This window comes from Salmo trutta, chromosome 40 (genome assembly GCF_901001165.1).
Source record: "Salmo trutta chromosome 40, fSalTru1.1, whole genome shotgun sequence".
Lineage (NCBI taxonomy): Eukaryota > Metazoa > Chordata > Actinopteri > Salmoniformes > Salmonidae > Salmo > Salmo trutta.
Window position 1 is genome coordinate 18,855,717 of NC_042996.1, and position 25,646 is coordinate 18,881,362.

General features: G+C 43.4%; 1 protein-coding gene across 1 annotated transcript; it reads right to left on the reverse strand.

Moving 5' to 3' along the window:
* Window positions 1-3,261: 3,261 nt before the first annotated feature.
* LOC115180000 (nicotinamide phosphoribosyltransferase) lies at window positions 3,262-21,272 on the reverse strand. Its single transcript, XM_029741834.1, has 11 exons — window positions 21,079-21,272; window positions 18,719-18,875; window positions 16,044-16,147; window positions 14,989-15,117; window positions 9,976-10,134; window positions 8,619-8,755; window positions 7,602-7,827; window positions 7,018-7,137; window positions 6,783-6,923; window positions 5,175-5,309; window positions 3,262-5,010 (listed from the first exon to the last, which is right to left on the reverse strand). Exons 1-11 carry the CDS (start codon window positions 21,130-21,132, stop codon window positions 4,897-4,899), a joined length of 1,476 nt encoding a protein of 491 aa, XP_029597694.1. The 5' UTR covers window positions 21,133-21,272; the 3' UTR covers window positions 3,262-4,896.
* Window positions 21,273-25,646: the final 4,374 nt, after the last annotated feature.

Consider the following 25,646-nt stretch of genomic DNA (forward strand, 5'->3'; position numbering starts at 1 on the left):
CGCAAAAGGCATGGATTTTTTTTAGGGTACATTACCGTCACAAATGGGATGCTGCCGTGAAATTCGAGGCATTATCAAGTGCTTGTCAAATTGTGAATGAGAGACTATTGGAGTGTTTACAGCCTGCGCAAAAAAACAAAGAGCTCATGCCTTTCAAGCAACATTTTTCAAATCATCATTAGAATCTCACCATGCAGCCTTACAATGTATTATCAAAATCAAAACAAATAGCCCAATGTTTGTAGAACAACTAAAGTTATATTAAGTTAAGCATATAGGAGTACCCATTTCTTTGTTAACCGCTCAACACAGAATAGCCGTATGTGCACACTTCCTCAAATCGTTTGGAGACAATGCTTCTATTTTATTCAGCTTTGTTCAAATGTATTCTTCATACTATAAAATCATCTCAAATAATGCCACTGAATTATAAGCAAATCTTGTCTGCTAAATGGACTAGCGTAGCCCACAGTGATATGGCATAGCCACGTCAGGACCTGACATAAGGACAGCTCCGAGTCATATCATGCTTCTTTAGACCTAAAATAAATCATGGAATGTGAATGTGTAGGCTATATTACATGGATTTATTAGACTTTTTAAAATGGCTTGGAGGCTATGTGTGAAAGCCAGGAGATGCTAAATGTGTTTATGTTAATTAAAGGTAAATTACTGAGTATATATATTATTTGCTTGCCAATCACCAGCTGACTAAATTTCGTGACGACACAGCCCTATGTATTACCAGGGTGGAGGAAATCTCATAAGCGTTTGTAGTTTTATTGGTTAGGGGTAAGTCCCGTACAATGCTTTAACCATATCTTTATCAAATGATCCATAAAGGGACCACTGAACATTTCTCAGAATATTCTTTACACTGCTTACGTACATCTACGTGTGGGTGTGCAAATTGTATATTATTATTACTGTTTCTATTGTTACTTCATCAGATCTCTAGTAACCCATTAAACTCCATATTATGTTACTTATCTCTAGAAACCTATAATACACTTGTGTTACATCACAAATTCCTCTGCTCCAGTGTTTTATTCATTCAGGGGTTTAAATATTCACTCTAGTGTTTTATTTAACAGTATATTCGGGAATAGTCCTACCTTCTTTCATATCTTTACATTGACTTTTCCCTATATAACTATACTTAGGTATTCACATCCACACCACTCCATGTGCATCCTATGCACCATCTTCAACGGTTCTCTAGCCCCCCAGAGACCATGGTACAGTGGTCCCAAACCACATAGACAATTCCCAGAAATGCCTGTAGAACGCTACTTCCTATACATCTAAAACAACATTAACATGTGCTATTATTAGTAGTCCCAGACGATGGGCGTGGTGGACGCTCTAGCCTTCTTCTGTCATATGCATCACTGCCATGGTTCCTCTATAGTCCCTCAGCATCCATAGTATCAATAGTGTATATAGTCATAAATGCTATGGCCTCTATTGACGCTATAGTCTTGCCGCATACATATAGAATAACACACACACTTTCACACATTCACTCAGTAACTCCACACTCACACAACTTTCACATCCACATTCACTACACACACAGCTCACATCCACATTCACACAACTCACATCAACATTCGATTCATGCTATTACTTGACTTAAGACTAATGGTACCCTCCATTTTTATGCTACGTTTTATTGGTTTTATTATTATAATAAAAATATATTTCTTATACATTCATTTAAATGTACTTTCTAAAATCGGTTGCCGTATCCCTCGTTTGTTTGTAGATGATGCGTCACCTCCTGGGCAGCTCACAGTAAGGGTCTGGGCGGCTCCTCGTCCTCTTTTGGTCAAACAGGAATTTCCCTCACGCTTCATAAAATGCGCCACTGGTTTTCCTCGCAGACCCCCGTTGGGAAGCTCCGCAGGCAGAATCAATCATCCTGTTTGTGACGCCAAATAGTTGTAGAAATTCTACACAGGGACCCTCGAAGTCAATCTTAAATTAATCATTGTTTATTATCAGCGTGCTGGAGAGGTTCCAACCAACTCAATGCAGTTCCGTTATCCCTTATATACTGGTTACAGACATTATAAATATGCATAGTTCATAGGGTTGGTTCCGGCATGTGTCTAGCACTGTCTCCTCCTATCTTTAACTTAAAGAACATACTCTGGGCGTTCTGCCAGATGGTCCTAAGAAGGACCCCCCCCCCCCCCCACACCAAACACAGGCAGGAACCAAGGCTTATTTATGACACTAAGACAAGATGAACATTTTCAAGGCTGTCTTTTCACAAGATAAAAATGTCCATCACAGGAGGATGGAAGCCAGCTGTCCTCCAGCTACACTACCGTGCAACCCTACAGAGTGCTGTTGAGGCTACTGTACACCTTCTTTGCAAAATAGGGTTTTAATCAATTATTTGGTGACATGATTATATTTAGTATAGTTTTATCTAAAAAGGATCACTTTTTAAATGTTTTACAATAAAAAATGCTCTATGAAATTCACTGAGGAGGATGGTCCTCCCCTTCCTCCACTGAATTGTACAGTACAACTGAGGAAAATACTGGTGCAGATGACTGACTTTACCAATGACAAACATATATGAATGAATATATGACATCTATGGAACTCAATCATGAGGGTTCCATTGGAGGGGCCCGCCCATTAACAGAGAATAGAACACAAATTGTTTTTTATCCAAAGATTCACACAAGTTGTAATTATTTAATTTTCCAACATGTGCTATCAATATTATTTAAATGCTAGTGCATTAAGGAAACCATATTATACTGATTTGACAGCAGCTAGAGAAGAGAATAGATTAAAATATTAAATCAAGGGCTTCCTGAGTGGTGCAGCGGTCTAAGGCACTGCATCGCAGTGCTTGAGGCGTCACTACAGGCTGTCAATCCCAGGCTGTCAGAACCGGCCGTGACCGGGAGTCCCACATGGAGGAGCACAATTGGCCCAGGTTAGGGGAGGGTGTAGCCAGGGGTGCTTTATTTGGCTCATTGTGCTCTAGCTACTCCTTGTGGCGGGCCGGGCACCTACAGGCTGTCAGTTAAGCGGTGTTTACTCCAACACATTGGTGCAGCTGGCTTCCGGGTTAAGCGGTTTGGCGGGTCTTGTTTCGGAGGATGCATGAGCCGACCTTCGCCTCTCCCAAGCCCGTTGGGGAGTTGCAGTGATCAGACAAGATCGTAATTGGGTATCACGAAATTGGGGAGAAAAAGGGGGTAAAATACTTCCAAAAATATATTCAATCAAACATTTCAAATTGACAGGATGGTGCTTTTAATATGTAGACATTGCAACAGTAATGTTAGTTTAAAATATCAGAAAATATGGGACAACCAACATATAACACAACAAAAATAGAATTCACAAGTATTATTTTCAATACAGCATTCACACAAGACTACACTAGGATTGCAAAATTCCAGTAATCCTGAAATCCTGTTTGGAGGATTCTGGATTCCCTGCGTATTCTTTCCTGATTCCTGGAATCTTTCAATCTGGGTTTCTGGAAAAGTTACCCACATTTTTTAACACTACTCTACACACAAACAAACATTTGCTAAAAGCTGACATAACACATGTCATACAACAAACAAGCAGTGTGGATGATTCTGGTAGAAAATGGGAATTAGACAAAAATAATAATAACACCATTTCTCCCTACGCCCTCTCGCAGTATAATTCTGTTGTTATATATACACACGTGAGAAGACAGTTTGGCCACATCCTTGTGAATATGAAGATTTACTGCAAATATTCTGGCAATATTTACCTTTGTCATAACAAAATTATGATTTCTGAGGTAAGAACCAACCAAGACGGTATCAAAATAGTCAAATCAAGATCTACGGAAATGTTCCCCATAATTCAATATCAGAGACAAATGCCTTCTTGTTCTCTAAAGCAAAGAAAAATGTGTAACAAATATTTGTACTTTCACACAAATAAAAAAGGAGTCACAAAGAGAGAGATTTGACTCTGTGTGCATCCAAAATGGCACCCTATTCCCTATACAGTGCACTATAAAGGGAATAGGGTTCCATTCCAGACAGAGTGTCGTGCAGTTCCGTAGACAGTGTTTTAGCAACATGATTAGTTGGCTTCTAGATGGCGACTTGCCCACGTGTGGGTAGTGTCTTCTAAAGAACCAGGGAAAATGTATTTAAAAAAAAGGCCAACAACTTAAAAAAGGTAGAGTACGTGTTCCCCTGATCAGCAAATTCATTTGCATAAAGGAATACAACGTTCCTTTAAAAAGGAAGAAACTGTCAGCACGCACGCACACACAAACATCCACACTCAGGAACATTAAACATATACACCTCTCAGTTCTAGAACCACACAAAGTTCCGGAACTTTCATGAACCCAGTAGAAACAGTATGTCCTTTCCTGTGATCAATTTATAGCGACACTTGGTCAGATAAACACTAACGTAGTCGCAGTTTAGATGATTTCCATACCACGATATCATTCCATCCATCACTAAAAGACAATGCTAAATAGATTATGAATTACTTTAAACAGCTCTGTACACACAACACAGGGTACAGACAGTGTGTTCGTTTACATCTCTTTCTAGCTTTCTTTCGCTCTCATTTATCTCACTCAACTTCCTTTATCTTTATCACTTACTTGTTTCACTCACTCCCTCCCTCACTCTCTTGCTCACCTCATTCACTCACTACTTTCTCTATCCCTTGGCCTTCACTCAGGTGTGGGTTTGGACGTGTGTGTGTGTGTGTGTGGGGGGGGGGGGGGGGTCTACTCTCCTCTCCAGTGGAGGACAGTGCTTCTGGGAGGGTGGGCGGGGGGGGGGGGGGGGTCATTGGCAATGTGCCGCCTCCGGTGGGGTGATGGAGGTCAGAGGTTCAGGGGTCAGCGACCCCTCAGTGGAGGAGCTCCTTGAGGTCACTGTCCGTTATCTTGGCATTGTCTCTGACGTCATCGAATGTGTACGTCTTGACAATTTTCCCATTCTGAAACACTGTGTGTAACAGGTCCTGGAGGGAGAGGGAGGGAAAAGAACAAATGAATGTCAGTGAAGAGTCTAATTAACTTACCTCAAAGGGTCACATTTGACTAACCTCAATAACTAAAACATGAATTTACAAAGGCTATTGGAATGCATTGACGTGGGAGTAAGATATATGTGGACTCAACTCACCACGCCATACTCCTCCAGGTCTCCCTTGCCCTCCTCCAGAGTGACAAAGTCCCCGCTCGCTGTCCGGTGCAGAGACAGACGACCTTTCTTTGACCTTTTGTTAGGGTCCGCCACCGGGTCTTTGAACACATTCACCTGACACCAAATGTTAAACAGTTACACTTCTCCTTCCAGTGAAGGTAGGCATGGATGTGTGTCTGATAAGAGTCCTGCATGGGCCAGTTTTTTGGAGACGCACCCGCCCTCGCCAGCCACGTCAATTCCGAGCCCCACCTTACATCAGGGTAGATTTTTCTCCGCAACTCGACCCACCCACCAAATAATAATTTATTCAATTATTGACTCCAGAGTACTATAGGCTATTCCCCTATCCTGTATGAACTGATTTGTCTGCATGTCTATTCAACATTTGGATAAAAGGAAACCATGCCATGAATCAAGAACCTTATCTTCTTATATCTCACTGTCAACTCAAAATTGCTTTGAAAATAATTGTCTTCTAATTACCCAATGAAAGCCTATAGCTGACATACATTGAATATTGCTCGATAATCAAATAGTTTAATTGAAGCTTACATAAACAACTCACAGAATCAAATAGGCTATAGGCTGCAAAAATAGCATTCATTTATTTAGTAGGGTATACTCAAACGTTTACCAGCCGCACAGGTTTAAAATATATATGACCTGCATATGGTCCAAATGAACAAAAGCCTGAATTAAATGTAACAATTAAACTGATAATTAACCGAATTGTAGTAAACAAATACATGCTTGCACTTTCTGCAGGATGTGTATCCATCTACCGGATTGTTTTCATCCAAAAAATGATGTTTGCTAAACAGCATTGGCACTTGAATTGGAACCAGTGCTTTGGTCAGATGACCTGAAAATAGAGCTCTTTGGCCACGCAGACCAGTGGTGGGTTCGGTGCCGAAATGAGAACGCATGAGCAGAAAAGAATCCCATTGTAAAATATGGTGTTGGATTTCTAATGTTACAGGGCTATATTGATCTGGGGATCTGATCCTGGGGACCTGGTTAAGGTTATTTTAGCCAAAAACCTGGTTGCTGAAACCTGGCCGCAAGTGGATCTTCCAGCAAGACAATAACCCCAAGCACACACCAAAAATCAACATTTTGCAATGGCCATCTCAGTCTCCGGACTTAAAACCCATTGAAAACCTGTGGTTTGAATTGAAAAGAGCAGTCCATAAGCACAGACCGAGGATATCAAGGCTCTGCAAGGATTCTGTATAGAGGAACGGTCTAAGATCCCTCCCAATGCGTTCTCAGTGCCGTTATTCTCGCAAGGTGAGGTATTGAAAACAGGGTGTCAATCATTTTGACCCCTACCTTTTTGAGGAAAAAAAAAAGTATTACTTGTTAAACAAAATCTCTTTCTCTGAGCAATTATATTCGCATAAAATAATTTATAAATGTTTTTTTTGCATACAATTTAGCTCAGTATTTGAATTATTGATTTTATACAGTCATTTCTGCTCATCTTTATCAAAAGTGTCAATCATTTAAGACCCCACTGTAATATAGTATGCGTGTGTGTGTGTGTGTGTGTGTGTGTGTGCACGCGTGTAATGCTCTGCTCACCCCCAGGCCGTTGGTGACCACGTAGCTGCATTTGAAGGAGCAGTTGAGCAGGTCCCTGGTCAGTTTCTGCAGCAGAGCCCCTCCAGAGCCAAAGGCGATGTTCTCAATGCTCCACTTGTGCTGCTTCATCCCCTCCACGATCTACACACACAGATACACGCTCTGTTAAAACAGACACTCTTTCTCTGTGTGTGTGTGTGTGTGTGTGTGTGTGTGTGTGTGTGTGTGCGCGTACCTCTTGCAGGGTGTTGATGTCCACTCCGTCCCCCTGTATAACTCTGATATAGGGCGGCAGAACTTTGTAGCCTTTGGAGTTCTCTGTAGGGATAAACTTCTTCCCCAGGATCTCCAGCACCTGAGTAGAGGAACCACAATGTTTCTATTTAAAACTAAGAATGCTAAATCTGTATGGGAGGAACATACAGCATCGACTGAGAGGGCTTCCATAGGGCTCAATCTCAACTACAGAAACCCGGTCATGGCTCAAAATACCACCCAAATCATGCACCCTCCGTAGCGCAGTTGGTAGCGCAAGGGACTTGCAACACTAGGATAGTGGGTTCGATTCCTGGGACCACCTGTACATAAAATGTATGTGTGCATGACGATAAAAGCATCTGCTAAATGGCATATTATTATTATTATTACTACTACACTTATATCAAATGGCAGATTAACATGGACGTTGAATGTGTGTGCATCTTTCTCAGAGGACCTGATTGGGACCTACCTTCAGTACGTTATCCACAGGGTTCACTAAGTCAGGCAGACCATGTGGAGTTTAAGGTTGACTTAGGGTTTAGTTAGGCCTAGTGTTACCTTCAGTACGGTATCCAGGGGGTTCCCTGAGTCGGGGCGGACCACCAGTGGGGCGTCAGCGCTGCGGGACTCAATGAGACTCCTCAGGTCTTCTCCCCAGATCTTCTCACAGGCGTTGTAGATGTCATAGCTGTCGCTGACGATAGACACGGGCACGTTGGGAAACTGCCTCACGATGTGCTCAAAGGCATCTCGCTCGTGGTCCTTCCCCCACGCAGTGATGGTGCTGGAGAGAAGGAGGGAGAATACAAAGTTATCAGATCTACTGAAGACGACAAAAAACCAAATCCCTCTCCCTGTGAACTCATCCACGTAGAGCTGCACTACCACCACTAGAGGGCATCCTTATCAACGCTTTGCAGAGACTTGACTTCCAGAAGCTCATGTCCACAACAGTGCACTGTAGCTAGCTAGCGATTTCTTTCTGAATCTATCTGTGCATTACCCTTGTCTCAATTACAATTTGAACTTTATTTCATGCTATCAAATCAAGCCTACCTGTATTAGCAAAGAAGTGAGGCAGTGTATCTCTAAATGCATTGATATCTACCACCTTGGAGAACCCAGAGAGTGGGGGGGTGGTCGAGTACTGTGTGTATCATATGGAGAGGAATGTGACTGTGTCTCTGCGGAGTCTCTGGAAGATGAAACTAAAACGGACCGTTGTGATTCCGTAAACACAGTGACCAGGCCAGGGCCTCTGGAGCCGAACTCCCAGAAACCAACGGGGCAAATGAACGGTGCAGTGGAACAGTGGTACAGCCAACTCAGCTAGAGATGTACTGTACATCTCCTGTGTGTGTGTGTGTGTGTGTGTGTGTGTGTGTGTGTGTGTGTGTGTGTGTGTGTGTGTGTGGTGTGAATGCACTGCTATCAATAGCCTACACAAGCATAGCAATTGATATTTGGATACCAAAGCCATCCCCTCCTGCTTGCTTTCTGGGGCTAAGATTCGGGACCAAGTAAGATATGTCAGTGTGTTAACTGTGTAGTCACTGTGTGTCTTGACTGCATTACCTGTGCTCCGCAGCGGGCACAGAGAAGCCAGGCACAGGGTCTTTGGTGCCGTAGTACTTCTTAATCACGCCGATGCCAGCCACTGTGTCTGTGCCCTTAAAGTTCACTAGGTGGGCAGAGGCTCCGATACCTGCCGTCTAAAATGGGGAAGAGAGATGGTGAGTCAAATGTCACACACACACACAGTATTCAGACCCCTTGACTTTTCCCACCTTTTGTTACATTAAAGCCTTGTTCTAAAATGGATTTGAAAAACATCTACAAATCTACACACAACAACAAAGCAAAAACAGGTTTAGACATTTTTGCAAATGTATTTAAAAAATAAAACTGAAATATCACATTTAAATAAGTATTCAGACCCTTTACTCAATACTTTGTTGAAGCGCCTTTGGCAGAGATAACAGCTTCGAGTCTTCTTGGGTATGACGCTACAAGCATGGCACACCTGTATTTGGGGAGTTTCTCCCATTCTTCTCTGCAGATCCTCTCAATCTCTGTCAGGTTGGATGGGGAGCGTCGCTGCACAGCTATTTTCAGGTCAGTTGTTCGATCGGGTTCAAGTCCGGGCTCTGGCTGGCCCCTCTACCATAAAGGCCTGATTGGTGGAGTGCTGCAGAGATGGTTGTCCTTCTGGAAGGTTCTCCCATCTCCACAGACAAACTCCGGAGATCTGTCAGAGTGACCATCGAGTTCTTGGTCACCTCTCTGACCAAGGCCCTTCTCCCCTGATTGCTCAGTTTGGCCGGGCTGCCAGCTCTAGGAAGAGTCTTGGTGGTTCCAAACTTCTTAAATTTAAGAATGATGGAGGCCACTGTGTTCTTGGGGACTTTCTAGGCTGCAGAAATATTTTGGTACCCCTCCCCAGATCTGTGCCTCGACACAATCCTGTCTCAGAGCTCTACGGACAATTCCTTCGATCTCATGGCTTGGTTTTTGCTCTGACAAGCACTGTCAACATGGGACCTTATATAGACAGGTGTGTGCTTCTCCAAATCATGTCCAATCAATTGAATTTACCACAGGTTGACTCCAATCAAGTTGTAGAAACATCTCAAGGATCAATAGAAACAGGATGCACCTGAGCTCAATTTTGAGTCTCATAGCAAAGGGTCTGAATACTTATGTAAATAAGGTATCTGTTTTTTTTCATTTTTAGAATCGCTTTGTCATTATGGGGTATTGTGTGTAGATTAATGAGGAACATTTTTTACTTAATCAATTTTAGAATAAGGCTGTATGTAACATAACAAAATGTGGAAAAAGTCAAGGGGTCTGAATACTTTACCAATGCACTGTATATAACACCACGCCCCCCCCCCCCCCCCCCCCCCCCCCACACACACTGTTCCTCTACCTCTTGTGAGGAGACTCCCCTGTAGCCGAAGTCGTGCAGCTTGTACTCCAGCTTGTCCAGGTTGCCAGAGGTCTCCAGCAGGTACTTTGCCAGAATCTTCTTCTGCTCCCTGGAGTTGGTCGCCACGGTGATGGGGTACCAGACCTGAACAAGGATGGTCTGGAAGGGAGGAGGGGAGAAGGGCAGGTGGTTAAGTAGATGGCCATTCTAGAATGGGCCCAAGTCTGGAGCTTTCAAAGAGTCTCCCTCATTCCCATCTCCCTGCATCCATCTTCCTTCACTCTCCTTCTCTCATCCCTCCATCCTCCCCTCTCTAATCCCTCCCTCCCTCTCATTCACTCCTGATCCCGCTCCTTACGCTCTCTCCTCCATTTTCCTTGAACCGTAGTGTGCCTGTCCCTGCCCTGGACCCGAAAAATCCCTCTGACCCCACCACAGCCCCATCCACACCCACCAGTCACCCCATCACAGTGTAGTGAGCTGGAACATGAACCCAAAAGCAACCCTCTTGACAGACCCTTTATCCTGCTATGTGAAGGGGAAGTGGGCTGTTTGGGAGGCTCAGGGGCTAGACCCATATTCCCTGGGAAAGGGACAGGGACAGGACATCCACAAGTCAACACTGGGTTCGATGGGGGAGAGGGGGGGGGATTCCCCGCACGGCAAGCCCAGGACAGAGTTACTTAGCCGTGGCCCACTGGCAGCTAGAGATGCCTGGGTCTTTGTCTCAGTCCAGTCATCATTGAACGGGCGAGTCAATATTATCACGCCCATGTACGAGTGTGTGTTTAGTCATATTTCTCCCTCTAGGAGCTGTGTAGTGTGTATGTACGTGAGAGTGTGTACGTGTGTGTGCAGGGTGCTCTGTACGCTCTACAGGGTCAGAAACACCTTGTTAACCCCTAGAAGGTTACCACTACATCTATACATGCAGGGTTACCCGACCTCTCACACGCTACCAGAAGACGTTGCCAGCCACAGCTCCAAAAACTACAACGCAATATGTGAAAAGGATTATAATCATCTCGAAACAAATGAATTATCTTTAAGGAACTGAAGCCATACAGGCCTACGATATCGCCGGTTGTATTTCGACGCGTGCAGCGATGCCGACGCAGTGGTGATCTATAGCAGTAATGCCAGGTGGAGACTGAGGGGGGTGCCATTGAGCACTGTAGTGTGGATGGGGCTTACAGAGCCAAACCATGATATACTGTATAATACAGTGGTCACCAACCTGATCCACTGCTCAGAAGAAAAAAAAAGTGACTTAAAAAATGTAAGTCTATGGAACATTAACTTGCAAGGCACAGCTGAGCGTAAATTTAAATAGTTTGCTTTTTTTTATTTTACTGGAGACAGCTGATTCGGAGGGAGCAACCCTCAGGTGAGGCTGACCAGAGAAAGGGGACACCGTCTTAAAACCTTACGGCGAAACTCTAGTCGCACTGCATTATTCATGAACAAATTCATGTTCCTATGACCGGAGTAAGTGAAATATTCCTCGATATTGAAATAGACACGACGAGCTTATTAATAATAAAAACACAGGCCTATCGATTTACTTGGCCACTCATTCATTGCAGCTGCAGTGCTGGTTGTAGCGCAAGTTAAAGTAAGGAGAAGCGCTTCTTATGTTTTGTAAAAGTGTTGAGTAAAAAGAGTGTTGACAGTCATGAATAAAAACTTTAACTCACTGATAAAAACAACATCTCTTTGCTGTATTCTTTGAGTCTCTCTCTCTGGTCATGGTTTAAAAAATGTATGAAATCTCACGTAGACTAGTATCAAACTTTTCTGTGGGGTCGTGGAAGTTATAGGCAGTGATTTGAGCTATCCAGTTGGCAAGCCAGTAAGGCCACTTGATTTAGCTCTCCCTTCAGACAAATTAAATAGTTCAAAATGGTTACACTTTGCTTACCCGCCGCGCAGGGCTTCTGAACCAAGCGCACCTACTGCTAACAGTGCAAGACAAAACATTTTTTTTAAAGGAGTGCAAGGCTTTATCGTTGGCTTTTCTACAGAAATGTTTAGTGATCGACAAGGAATGCCTTGAAGGTCGCGATCGACCGGTTGGCGACCAACTGTTAATATGATCATGTGATGGTGTCAGACCAGCAAGTCCACCGTCTGCTCTTCAGCAGAACTACTCTGCACGTTCACGGAGATCGGCCTGAGAAAGACACCGCACAGATTCACTGATCTCGATCGCAAAATGAGTAGTCATCCGGGAGGCAAGATGACTTGTAGATCAGTGATTCTGCAGAGCGACTGCTAGGAGGTGGAGACGGGGTTCAGGTCAAATAAGTGCGCTATATAGGGAATAGTAGGGGTGAAACGGTGCGTGTATTCGTACTGAACCCTTCGGTACAGGGTCCACGATGCACGGTTCGGTACGCACTGCGAACAATACATTTCATTGTAAAAAAATAATAAACCAATGGCGTATAAATTAACGTGGGAAAAATATCCACATAGTAATAAAGTTGTTTATAGTTGTCTGTAGCTTCGCTCATGAGTTATTTCACTCCAGCGAGAACAGAGCCGAGAGACCGTCGTTTCAGTTTCCCTGTAAAGTATAACGGGGATTGCCAACGAGTGGTGGATAACAACGTCTACAACATGTAGGCGCTGTTCATTGCCGATGGGAAACATGTTTAAAGTGGTCGAGCCGCGCTTCACTATTCCTTCCCCGTACACATTTTGCCCAGACATGAACACCTGCCTCATACAGAATAACAACGTGAGAGAGTTGTCAGAAACGAGGTCTGTTGCTCTAACAACAGACAGTTGGACTTCTAGAGCTACCCTTACTGTAACGGCTCGTTTCATTACCGCAGAGTGGGAGATTACAAGCCATGTCCTTCTAACACGTCCCCTTGAGTGTAGTCACACCAGTGTAAACTTGGGGGAAGAGCTAAGGGAAGTAGTTGCAGTGTGGAAGTTGGAGAGGGATAATGTAACGATTCCTGTGACAACGCTCGAAATATTGTGAATGCAGTTGCAGGGGCTGGATTGGGGCCACAGATAGATTAATAACGTGAGCGAAGCATCCTAACAGCTCAAAAAGCAACGTCAGTGAATCCAATCTCTCGCCTCCGAGCAAAGACCAGGAAGCTGGTATCCTTCTTTCATAAAAGCACGACTGCTGCACGTGTTTTCAAGACAAAACAGGAGATGCTGGAGCTGCCAAACCACAAACTAATCCAAGATGTCCCTACTAGATGGAATTCAAGCCATGACATGGCTGAGAGATACCTTGAGCAGAAAGCTGCGGTGTGTTCTACACTGACTGATCTAGCTGTGAGGAAGAATGTCAAAGATAGTGACCTAGTCTGAAAATGACCTAACTTCCTCTGCTAGTCTTATCAAAGTGTGCCGACCTCTCAAAACAGTCACACCGCTGATATGCACTGAGAGCATTCCATCAGCTTCCATGGTCCTGCCTATGAAAACAGTGATCCTGAAATCAATGGTGGCATCTGATGAAGATGAACCCGCAGTAAGGGATGTCAAGAGACTGCTAATCAGAGTTAACCTGGAGCCTAGATATGCTGACCCTGGTGTTCAAGACTTCTTACACAAGAGCACCGCTTTGGACTCCCGGTTCAAGTCCCTGCTGCACCTGGATGCTGCTGCTCGTCTGAGAGTCTACAATGAACTCACAGCAGAGATTGTGACCAATATACAACAGGTATTGTATTTATTTTGTTAAATATGACATTTATTAATTAGTGATTTAACAATTAATTATAAAGTAGTAATTGTAATAATAGTGTCTGATATATATTTCTAAGAACAAATCATATTTTTAAAGCCACTTCAGAGATAGTAATTTTCATGTAATTTAATTCTGCAGGGTCAAGCCACAGATACCACAGGAGCCAACCCCTCTCCAGAGACGGCAGGAGTTTGTTCACGACCCAGGAACAGGGAACCAAGTCAAAGGTCAGGGTCATAGAGGAGGAGGTGACCTCATACAGGGAAGTGGACTGTATTCCCCTGGATGCTGATCCACTTACAGACCAAAGATTTAATATACCCTCATGTTGCCATGTTAGCAAGGCGCTACCTGGCTGTGCCTGGGACCTCTGTCCCTAGCGAGAGGCTATTCTCCACAGCGGCTGGCATTGTCACAGCAAGCCGATCTGTGCTCACCGCAGATAATATGGATAGACTAATCTTCTTAAAGAAAAACTAGAAAATCTGATCATTAATCTTTCTTTCAAGTAACCAGTCTCAAATGGTCCTATTTTGTTTAAGTCACTGCTATGTGACTTAATTTTTATATATGCTGCTGGACTATGCACTCTTGTTGAAATTCTGTTTTAAATGACTTTTATTTCATGTTATAAGCCAGGCACTGCTGGTTTTTGATGTCCCTTTGTTTCCATATGCTCCTGGGAATTCAAGCTACCCATGTTCACTATTATAATAAATGGAAAATCTAAATACAAATGACATATTTCTCAGGCATTTATTTTGTCGACGTATCGAAACCGTACCAAACCGTGACACCACTGTACCGTATCGTACCGAACCGTGAGTGTTGTGAACCGTTTCACCCCTAGGGAATAGGGTGCCATTTGTGATGCAGCACCCATAGAAACCATCCTAGTCAGAGAAGCTAGCTAGTAACACTCCAGGATAGACAGAGAGATGCAGGATACGTGAGGAGGTTGTTTACAGATAGAGAGACTGATGGCTCTCATCAGAAGTGAATTAAAAAGCGTAGAGTCACTGTGGCAGTGTTGTGTGGTGTGCTCTACGGGCAGGGCCTTGGTCAGTGAGGAGTGAAGTTAAATAAATATTATAATTTATTTTAGATCAGGCAGTCTCCGAAAGCCCCACTGACTCTAAGGAGTCATTTGGAACAGACAGGAAGGACCCAATCCAGTCACATTGATGGAGAGACCTAACCTACCTCTAACCTGACCGATTCTGCATTCAATAATGCCATGGAAATCCACTCCGTTCCAAAATGGCTGCCGCTCCCCCCCCACTGACACTCACCTCCACCCAGTTGGTGAGCCAGTAGCATTCTGGGTCGGTGCTCTCCACGGTGAAGAGGACGTTACCCCGTGGGATCACACTTCCCTCAGGCACCGCCTTGATCTCTATGGGTAGGTGGCCGTCATACTTCTGCAACACACACACACACACACACACACACACACACACCCACACCCACCCCGTTACAGCAGGCATTGCAGTTAACACACAACATTTACCCTAAAGCCCACGGTCTGATCCATTTTCTTTATCATATTAGTCAAATAAAAGTATGTTTTAAGTATCTTAAAATTCTATATGGAGAAAAAATTGCAATAGGACACTAATCAAATTTAAGTGACCCTGATCAGCACTAGTAACCCAGTATTTTCAACATCTGGTACTCATAGGGAAGCATGATGTGGGCCTAATTGGGTACTAGGTCTACCACTAGGTAGTGATGTCAGAGTTCAGAGAACATCTAATGTGATCTCTATGGCCTCTCCCTCAGTCCTCTCGCTGTGAAGATCTGACCTGAAACCTGTTTGTGGATGTGTGTTTTTACTGTTCTCGTGGGGACTGGTAAATAATCTATTATGTCATTTTGTATTCACTTTTATTGTAAATAAGAATAGAATATGTTTCTAAACACTTCTACATTAATGTGGATGCTACCATGATTACAATACATTATTTACCATTCATTTCTATTGGGCACAAAATAATCTGAAACACAACCAAAACAAACAGAAAATGCATCCAACAAGGTTGTAGAGTTGCAAGCTTGACGTAGTCATTGCGTGTTAGGAATATGGGACGAAATACTCAACTTTTGACTACTTTAATACACATAAGTGAATTTGTCCCAATATTTCTGGTCCCCTAAAATGGGGGGACTATGAACAAAAAGTGCTGCAATTTCTAAACGGTTCACCCGATATGAATGAAAAGCTGACAGTCAGCACTTTAACCTCATAGTCATTGTATAATTTCAAATCCAAAGTGCTGGAATATAGAGGCAAAACTGTCCCAATACTTTTGGAGCTCACTGTAGTAAAACAAACTGGTATGTGTACCTCCAATATGTAGTTCCAGCCCTTCTCGTTGAAGACGTCATCCTGGAAGTGTTCCCTGTAGACCTCTTTTGCTTCCTGGATCTTCTCTGGAGTCACCACCTTCCCTGGAGGGAGAGGAAGGAAAGAAAGACAGAGAGAGAGAGAGAGATAGAGAAAGGAGAGAGAGAAAAAGGAGAGAGAGAGAAAAAGGAGAGAGAGAGAAAAAGGAGAGAGAGAGAAAAAGGAGAGAGAGAGAAAGGAGAGAGAGAGAAAGGAGAGAGATAGAGAAAGGAGAGCGAGATATATAGAGAGATAGAGAGATATATAGAGAGATAGAGAAAGGAGAGAGATAGAGAGATATATAGAGAGATAGAGAAAGGAGAGAGATAGAGAGATAGAGAGAGATAGAGAAAGGAGAGAGAGATATATAGAGAGATAGAGAGAGATAGAGAAAGGAGAGAGATATATAGAGAAAGGAGAGAGAGAGCCGTTAAATGGTTGAAGCATCAGTGAACAAGTGGAGTGTATCGGATAGAGAGATGTGACAGTTTGTGAGAGCAAAAGAAGGGGGAGTAGAGAGAGAGAAGCATTGGAATTCCAAACTCTAGTCCATCCGTGTGCTATTACATTAGTAGCGTCTCTCTCCCTCTTACAGAGCGGCGTTATCCTGCTGCAGAACATGCTGCAGGCTACGGACACACACACAACGTATACAGCTACACATACAACTACACACAACCACAACTTAACAGTTACACACACACACCAACGTGTGCTTGATATGACCCCGTTGCAATAAAGTAACAATGCTGGTATTTAAAAAAAAAAAAAAGGTTATTTGAAGACAAATAAAAAACAAAGTTAAGAAAATGTTATTCTAAGGCTACTTCTTGCGGGGAGAACTCTGTATCATTGTAGTGAATCAATGCTAGTAGCCCTTAGCACAGCTGCCCTTTGTGTTGCTGGGGCTCAAAGAGCAGATGTTCCTTTGTCTCCAGTCCACGCCAGTCCTAAAGCTCTCTACAGCACCTCTCTCTGCCTCGCCGTGAAATCACTTTGAGTTCCATTCTCTGATGCTGTGTGGGAGAATAAACACAGCTCTAAGCTAAGCTTAACCTTCTACGAATCCTAACCTTGGAGCAGGCACCATTAGGGTACGGAGTGAGAAACTGAGCTTGGATCAGTGTCTAGGCTGAGGCTGCCCAAGGTGGGACATCCAGCTAAGCCTCAACAGGAGGCTCTAAGCTCCTTTTACAATAACTGATGGCCAGAGGAGGAGCTGTAGTCTAGACCCTGTTCAAATACAGTGAAAATAAAAAAGGCGTCCTCTTTTCCTGACTTCCTACCGTGGAGTAATCGCTGACCGGGCATTACTGGGTAGTGAAATCCTAACCAATGACGTTAGGTCAACCATAAGGAAGGATTCCTTTTAAAAAGTATTGGAACGTGATCCAGGGGAGAATCTCAATCGCATTTCCTTGATTCCTTGAGTCCTCTCTCCACGCCTCCTTCTCAAAACCCATCGGATGAAAGTCATTTAAAGTTGAGTATTTGGTCCCATATTCCTAACACACAATGATTACATCACGCTTACGACTCTACAGACTTGTTGGATTCATTTGCTGTTTGTTTTGGTAGTGTTTCAGATGATTTTGTGCCCAATAGAAATGAATGGTAAATAATGTATTGTGTCATTTTGGAGCCACTTTTATTGTAAATGACACAATACATTATTTACCATTAATTTCTATTGGGCACAAAATTATTTGAAACACAACCAAAACCAACAGCAAATGAATCCAACAAGTGTGTAGGAGTCACAAGCTTGATGTAATCTTTGTGTGCTATGAATACGGGACCAAATACTCAACTTTTAACTACTTTAATACACATGAGTGAATATTTCCTAATACTTTTGGTCCCCAAAATGGGGGGACTATGTACAAAAAGTGCTGTAATTTCATTGTATCATTTTAAATCCAAAGTACAGAGCCAAAACAACAAAACATTTGTCACTATCCCAATACTTTTAGAGCTCATTGTATCCTTATGGAGACCAAACAATTGATTCTCATTTAAAATGCTATTTTCCCTAACCCTTATCCTAATCTTAACCCCAAACCCCTGCACTTAACCCTAATTGTAAGCCTAACCTAGCCAAAAATAGCATTTTTCCTTGTGTGTTTGGTTTTACTATCCTTGCAAGGACCAGAAGTCCTCACAAGTATAGTAAAACAAGGACAATTCAGACACACACACACACTCACACTCTTCAGGTAAGATCTTCACAGCAAGAGGACTGATCAATCATAACTTCCAAGTGAGGCAGAAAGGAAGTATTGCTTTTCAAAGTATTTCATTCAATGGGTTTTGAGAAGGAGACGTGGAGAGAGGACGCGAGGAATCAAGCAAATGCAACTGAGATTCTCCCCTGCTCAGTCTAGATGCTACAGAGCCTCAGATGCTGCCAGTCCACGGTGTAGAATTAATCTGAGCACCTATTAAAAGATATGCTAGCCTTGATCACATGACAGTGATTCTCCTGCTGGCAGAGACAGGAAGGATCACTCTCTTCACTTCAACTCTGCAGACTAGTATCAAGGCCTAGTGGTAGAGAATGTTAACTCAAAGAAGAGCTATTTATACAGGCTTGGATGTCTTATTTTGCATTATGAGGACATCAATACGATCCTTACCTTTTAAGTATTTGTTGGTGATGTACTGCAGGCCGTAGAAGACCGTCGTCTCATACTTGACTTTTCTGTTCTTGGTCGGGTCGGCCCTCTTCTCGCGGCACTCGAAGTAGGAGTACACTTTACTGGTGTTGGGAGGGTACTGCTTGTAGTGCGTCACCTGGAGCAAAGATGGAGGAGACGACATGGATAAAACACATCATAACTTCAGGCTATAAAATGACAGTTAAAGAGATTGAATGGTGCTTTGGTGACATCTCAGTCTCTCTAGGTGCACCTGGGACACCCAGGTATGTGTAGAGAAGTGGAACAGAAGGAGGAGGACGGGCACATTGGGGACAGTTATAAAAAAGAGAGAGGGACAGAGAGATGGGCTGTGGGGCAGATAGAACAGTAAATAACGCAAACACAGAGTAATGAGAGAATCTGCCGACGATGCTTTTATTGATTAGCCACGACTACTATGTACATATAATTACACTGGCCTCTCCACAGCGGCATATCTGGCTGGCACAGTCCTGTGTCCTCGTCTCTGGGCACGCACACAATCAATCTCTCTCACACTTTCCGGGAATTCAGTCAGCTGTAAAACAGTGTTACTTCTGACCCTCTCCCCGCCGTACCTCCGGGCTGCACTGGCCTTGCACATACAATGACACATACAATGACATAGCCTACACAACAGGTCGCTCGGCCTAGGTTATTAACCAACGTTGTCCCATCCTTCACTAGCCCCCCACAAGACCTCATGAACTAACCAGTAACCTAACCATTGAACCAAAATGTCAGCTTTGCATCTCCCCCGATGGGTTAGCTGATCCTAGAACTGTGCCTAGATCGATCAGTGGTGGCCTGGGAATCAGTCCACTGGGACATGCGCTCTGCTAGAGAGACGAGCCCCCTGCGTGCGATGAGCTCCGAGTGTCACTGGCTGCTGGATGGATCCAACCAGCAGCCAGTGAATGAATTTAGGGACACAACAGGAGAGAGAAATACTAAATTAAATATTTTCATGAAGCACAATTGACCAAGATTAAAGCTAATGTTGGGAGCCGTTTGACTCCATTCTGTTTTGTTCACAATTCTCACTTTTTGGGGGGTATTTTACCAGACCAGGGGTTGTGAAACAAAAGTTTGTATAAGCTTTGCATGGCAAAGACAGAACACTCTGAGAATCCAATATTTCTCCATGGTTTTAGGACAGCGGTTAGGGACTTTATGGCCTACTTTATTACCCTTTATTACCCACCATCATGTTATGGTGTATCAGTCACAGTAGCCTGCGCCCTGCCTTTAGTTTCCCACCCCCCCTTTCTCTATCCTCACAGGCCCTCTAGTTCCAGATGCTGAGGAGTCACTGTATGGCATTGAGCCCAACAGACAGATGTTTTTGTGCCACTCTACACACACAAGTCCAGAGAACAGCATCATCACGGCTCTGACAGTTGATGCTGGCTCATTAAAATATAATAGGATTAATGTGCTTTGTGCAGCCTTTATTATTGTCCATCTGGTAAAGAGGAAACAACATATCAGTTCCACTATGTTTATATAATAGTGTTGTGCCACAGTGGTATAAAAATAAGACTATGCAGTACTGTGTTGTGACCTGTGAGTGAGAGATTCAGTTGATACGACAGCTTGGATGACAGGACATGGGCAAGGGGCCACAAGGAAATAACTATATTTCTCGTAGTATTGTACTCGACAAAAAGCAGTCAGTCATAACTATACCATTTCTGCCTGCAAGGTCTATAAATTGTACCTATCAGCAGACAGCTGATTCTTCTTCAAAGAAAAGCGTATCCTAAGGCTTACCAAAGTTTCGCTTTTGTTTCATAGTTTTTTTTTCCAAAGTAAGGAAATGGATAGTAACACCAGAGACGTTGGTCTGTTAGCTACGTCTCTTGCAGAAGCTAGCCTTCCCTCGGTTTGGTAGCAAAAATAAAAATCACCCGCTCAATTCACCGCTTGCTTGACCTAGCTGCCGCCTTTTAAATGAGCTGCTACAGCGTTCCCATTCACAACACACAGACTACATATCCTCTGCTCATTCGTTAGCTGCCTGCCTAGCCAGCGTAGCTAGCTGCGCAAAGGTGAGCTCTGCGTAGATTCGCCCGTGGCCATTCCGTCAGTCATCCGAGATGAAAATAGGGGGGGAAAAGGATCCTTTCAGAATGTGGTACTACCTTTCCTACCTGCCCACCATCTCTCCTCCCCATTTGGCCTAGCGATCTGACACAGAAAGCGACCAAGGCAAGCGCGATGGCCTTGGAGGATGCAACCACCTTGGCTGGTAGAATTCAATTCACACTGAACACACGCACACAGTCGCACTAAACATACCGGCGTCGCCCACTCACCTTATACGAATCAGTAGCTAACAAGATGTTGAAATGAGGGTCTCTGTGCTCCATCTTCCCCTTGGTTTCAGTCAGTCGCGGGTGTCAGTATTATTGCTCGGTGTCGGGGACTAACAGCCTAGCTCTGTCGCTGGGGAAGGGACGCTGAAGAGACGGAGGGAGGCGGGCATAACGCGGGCGGTAGGGAGGCGGGACTCGCGTCACACAAGCGGAGGGGCAGACGATAACGTAGTGTAGGGGGGTAAGGCCACAATGCAGGCTTATCATTTGCCCAGATTCTTAATCGTAAGGGCTGTTCTAGGATCAGCGGCCTATACCAACACTTGAACTGCAATATATAGAGCGAAAATGATTGGAATTAGCAAATACTGTAACTCAAAATAAAAATTGACCATGCTAATACCATGATAATGAAGATGTAAATTATTGTATATAAAAATGTATAGATACAAATATGAGACCGCTGTCAAATTAATTATTTGTGAAATGATTTTTTTTCCCAGGAGCCACCATTATTGTTGTAATATCTCTGAAACCAGAGACGGAAAAGGAAGCGAGACATCCCACTATTTGTTAGTCTATGCATCCCACTCGTTTTTTTTCCTGTTTCAATGGAAGCCGATGGCCTTGTTCGACATGGCAGCCGCCTTTGCTGGAATCATTGAAACATAGGTGACATGAAAACCACCATAACCAGAAGAGAGCGCTATTGTTCAACACACCCAAACCTCACTGACAGCAGCTGTAACCAGTGATGTATATAAAGTTTACATACACTTAGGTTGGAGTCATTAAAACTCGTTTTTCAACCACTCCACAAATTTCTTGTTAACAAACTATAGTTTTGGCAAGTCGGTTAGGACATCTACTTTGTGCATGACACAAGTAATTGTTTACAGACAGATTATTTGGCTTGTCATTCACTGTATCACAATTCCAGTGGGTCAGAAGTTTACATACACTAAGTTGACTGTGCCTTTAAACAGCTTGGAAAATTCCAGAAAATGATGTCATGGCTTTAGAAGCTTTTGATAGGCTAATTGACATAATTTGAGTGAATTGGAGGTGTACCTGTGGATGTATTTCAAGGCCTACCTTCAAACTCAGTGCCTCTTTGCTTGACATCATGGGAAAATCAAAAGAAATCAGCCAAAAATTGTTGCCCTCCACAAGTCTGGTTCATCCTTGGGAGCAATTTCCAAATGCCTGAAGGTACCACGTTCATCTGTACAAACAATAGTATGCAAGTATAAACACCATGGGACCACGCAGCCATCATACCGCCCAGGAAGTAGACGCGTTCTGTCTCCTAGAGATGAACGTACTTTGGTGCGAAAAGTGCAAATCAATTCCAGAACAACAGCAAAGGACCTTGTGAAGATTCTGGAGGAAACAGGTACAAAAGTATCTATATCCACAGTAAAACAAGTCCTATATTGACAAATTTGTAAGTCGCTCTGGATAAGAGCGTCTGCTAAATGACTTAAATGTAAAAATGTAAATGACATAAGCTGAAAGGCCGCTCAACAAGGAAGAAGCCACTGCTCCAAAACCGCCATAAAAAAAGACAGACTACAGTTTGCAACTGCACATGGGGACAAAGATCGTACTTTTTGGAGAAATGTCCTCTGGTCTGATGAAACAAAAATAGAACTGTTTGGCCATAATGACTATCGTTATGTTTGGAGGAAAAATGGGGAGGCTTGCAAGCTGAAGAACACCATCCCAACCGTGAAGCACAGGGGTGGCAGCATTATGTTGTGGGGGTGTATTGCTGCAGGAGGGACTGGTGCACTTCACAAAATAGATGGCTTCATGAGGAAGGTAAATTATGTGGATATATTAAAGCAACATCTCAAGACATCAGTCAGGAAGTTAAAGCTTGGTCGCAAATGAGTCTTCCAAATGGACAATGACCCCAAGCATACTTCCAAAGTTGTGGTAAAATGGCTTAAGGACAACAAAGTCAAGGTATTGGAGTGGCCATCACAAAGCCCTGACCTCAATCCCATCAAATTTGTGGGCAGAACTGAAAAAGCGTGTGCGAGCAAGGAGGCCTACAAACCTGACTCAGTTACTCCAGCTGTGTCAGGAGGAATGGGCCAAAATTCACCCAACTTATTGTGGGAAGCTTGTGGAAGGCTACCTGAATTGTTTGACCCAAGTTAAACAATTTAAAGGCAATTCCACCAAATACTAATTGAGTGCATGTAAACTTCTGACCCACTGGGAATGTGATGAAAGAAATAAAAGCTGAAATAAACCATTCTCTATACTATTATTCTGACATTTCACATTCTTAAAATAAAGTGGTGATCCTAACTGACCTAAGACACTGAATTTTTACTGGGATTAAATGTCAGGAATTGTGAACAGCTGAGTTTAAATGTATTTGACTAAGGTGTATGTAAACTTCCGACTTCAACTATATATACATACATACACACAGTATCTCACAAAAGTGAGTACACCCCTCACATTTTTGTAAATATGAGTATATCTTTTCATGTGACAACACTGAAGAAATGACACTTTGCTACAATGTAAAGTAGTGAGTGTACAGCTTGTATAACAGTGTACATTTGCTGTCCCCTCAAAATAACACAACACACAGCCATTAATGTCTAAACCGCTGGCAACAAAAGTGAGTACACCCCTAAGTGAAAATATCCAAATTGGGCCCAAAGTGTCAATATTTTGTGTGGCCACCATCATTTTCCAGCACTGCCTTAACCCTCTTGGGCATGGAGTTCACCAGAGCTTCACAGGTTGCCACTGGAGTCCTCTTCCACTCCTCCATGACGACATCACGGAGCTGGTTAGATGTTAGAGACCTTGCACTCCTCCACCTTCCGTTTGAGGATGCCCCACAGATGCTCAATAGGGTTTAGGTCTGGAGACATGCTTGGTCAGTCCATCACCTTTACCTTCAGCTTCTTTAGCAAGGCAGTGGTCGTCTTGGAGGTGTGTTTTGGGTCGTTATCACGTTGGAATACTGCCCTGCGGCCCAGTCTCCGAAGGTAGGGGATCATGCTCTGCTTCAGTATGTCACAGTACATGTTGGCATTCATGGTTCCCTCAATGAACTGTAGATCCCCAGAGCTGGCTGCACTCATGCAGCCCCAGACCATGACACTCCCACCACCATGCTTGACTGTAGGCAAGACACACTTGTCTTTTTACTCCTCACCTGGTTGCCGCCACACACGCTTGACACCATCTGAACCAAATAAGTTTATCTTGGTCTCATCAGACCACAGGATATGGTTCTAGTAATCCATGTCCTTAGTCTGCTTGTCTTCAGCAAACTGTTTGTGGGCTTTCTTGTGCATCATCTTTAGAAGAGGCTTCCTTCTGGGACGACAGCCATGCAGACCAATTTGATGCAGTGTGCAGCGTATGGTCTGAGCACTGACAGGCTGACCCCCCCCCCCCACCCCTTCAACCTCTGCAGCAATGCTAGCAGCACTCATACGTCTATTTCCCAAAGACAACCTCTGGATATGACACTGAGCACATGCACTCAACTTCTTTGGTCGACCATGGCGAGGCCTGTTCTGAGTGGAACCTGTCCTGTTAAACCGCTGTATGGTCTTGGCCACCGTGCTGCAGCTCAGTTTCAGGGTCTTGGCAATCTTCTTATAGCCCAGGCCATCTTTACGTAGAGCAACAATTCTTTTTTTCAGATCCTCAGAGAGTTCTTTGCCATGAGGTGCCATGTTGAACTTCCAGTGACCAGTCAGTATGAGGGAGTGTGAGAGCGATGACACCAAATTTAACACACCTGCTCCCCATTCACACCTGAGACCTTGTAACACTAACGAGTCACATGACACCGGGGAGGGAAAATGGCTAATTGGGCCCAATTTGGATATTTTCACTTAGGGGTGTACTCACTTTTGTTGCCAGCGGTTTAGACATTAATGGCTGTGTGTTGTGTTATTTTGAGGGGACAGCAAATTTACACTGTTATACAAGCTGTACACTCACTACTTTACATTGTAGCAAAGTGTCATTTCTTCAGTGTTGTCACATGAAAAGATATACTCATATTTACAAAAATGTGAGGGGTGTACTCACTTTTGTGAGATACTGTATATATATATATATATCATTGGTTGTAACTGATGGGATTCAATGAGAACACTCATCATGCAAAAACTGTTTAGCTTAGAATCTTTGCTAGTTTGATATAATAGTATGAAATAATACCATGCCGGAGAATGACAAATGCTTCCTTTTTCTTTTCAGGAGAAAACGTTTTTAGTGAATATGACAGTGGAATATGAATATAAATGCACCAGTCTTGGCATGGAAACAATAACATACTTATCCCAGTTTATAACGGCAAAATTTTTTTGTAATAGTTATGATTATGCAATGAAATTTGTAAGTCGCTCTGGATAAGAGCGTCTGCTAAATGACGTAAATGTAAAAATGTAAAATGGCATTATTTGGCTGTGGGTTTCTGTAGTCCAGTTCCCTCAAAACTACAGTTATGGCGACTCTGAGCGACCAATAAGAGCACAACATGTAGGCTTGCATGGGACTCGGCTTCACACATAACA

Bases quoted from the DNA above. Each gene is read 5' to 3' on its own strand.
- LOC115180000 (XM_029741834.1), bottom strand. From the start codon at position 21,132: ATGGAGCACAGAGACCCTCATTTCAACATCTTGTTAGCTACTGATTCG. The intron at 8,756-9,975 runs GTAGAGGAACAG...TCCCCATTTTAG, and splicing joins GGGGAGTCTCCTCACAAGAG to ACGGCAGGTATCGGAGCCTC. The intron at 5,310-6,782 runs GTGAGCAGAGCA...ATTTGGTGTCAG, and splicing joins TGGTCACCAACGGCCTGGGG to GTGAATGTGTTCAAAGACCC.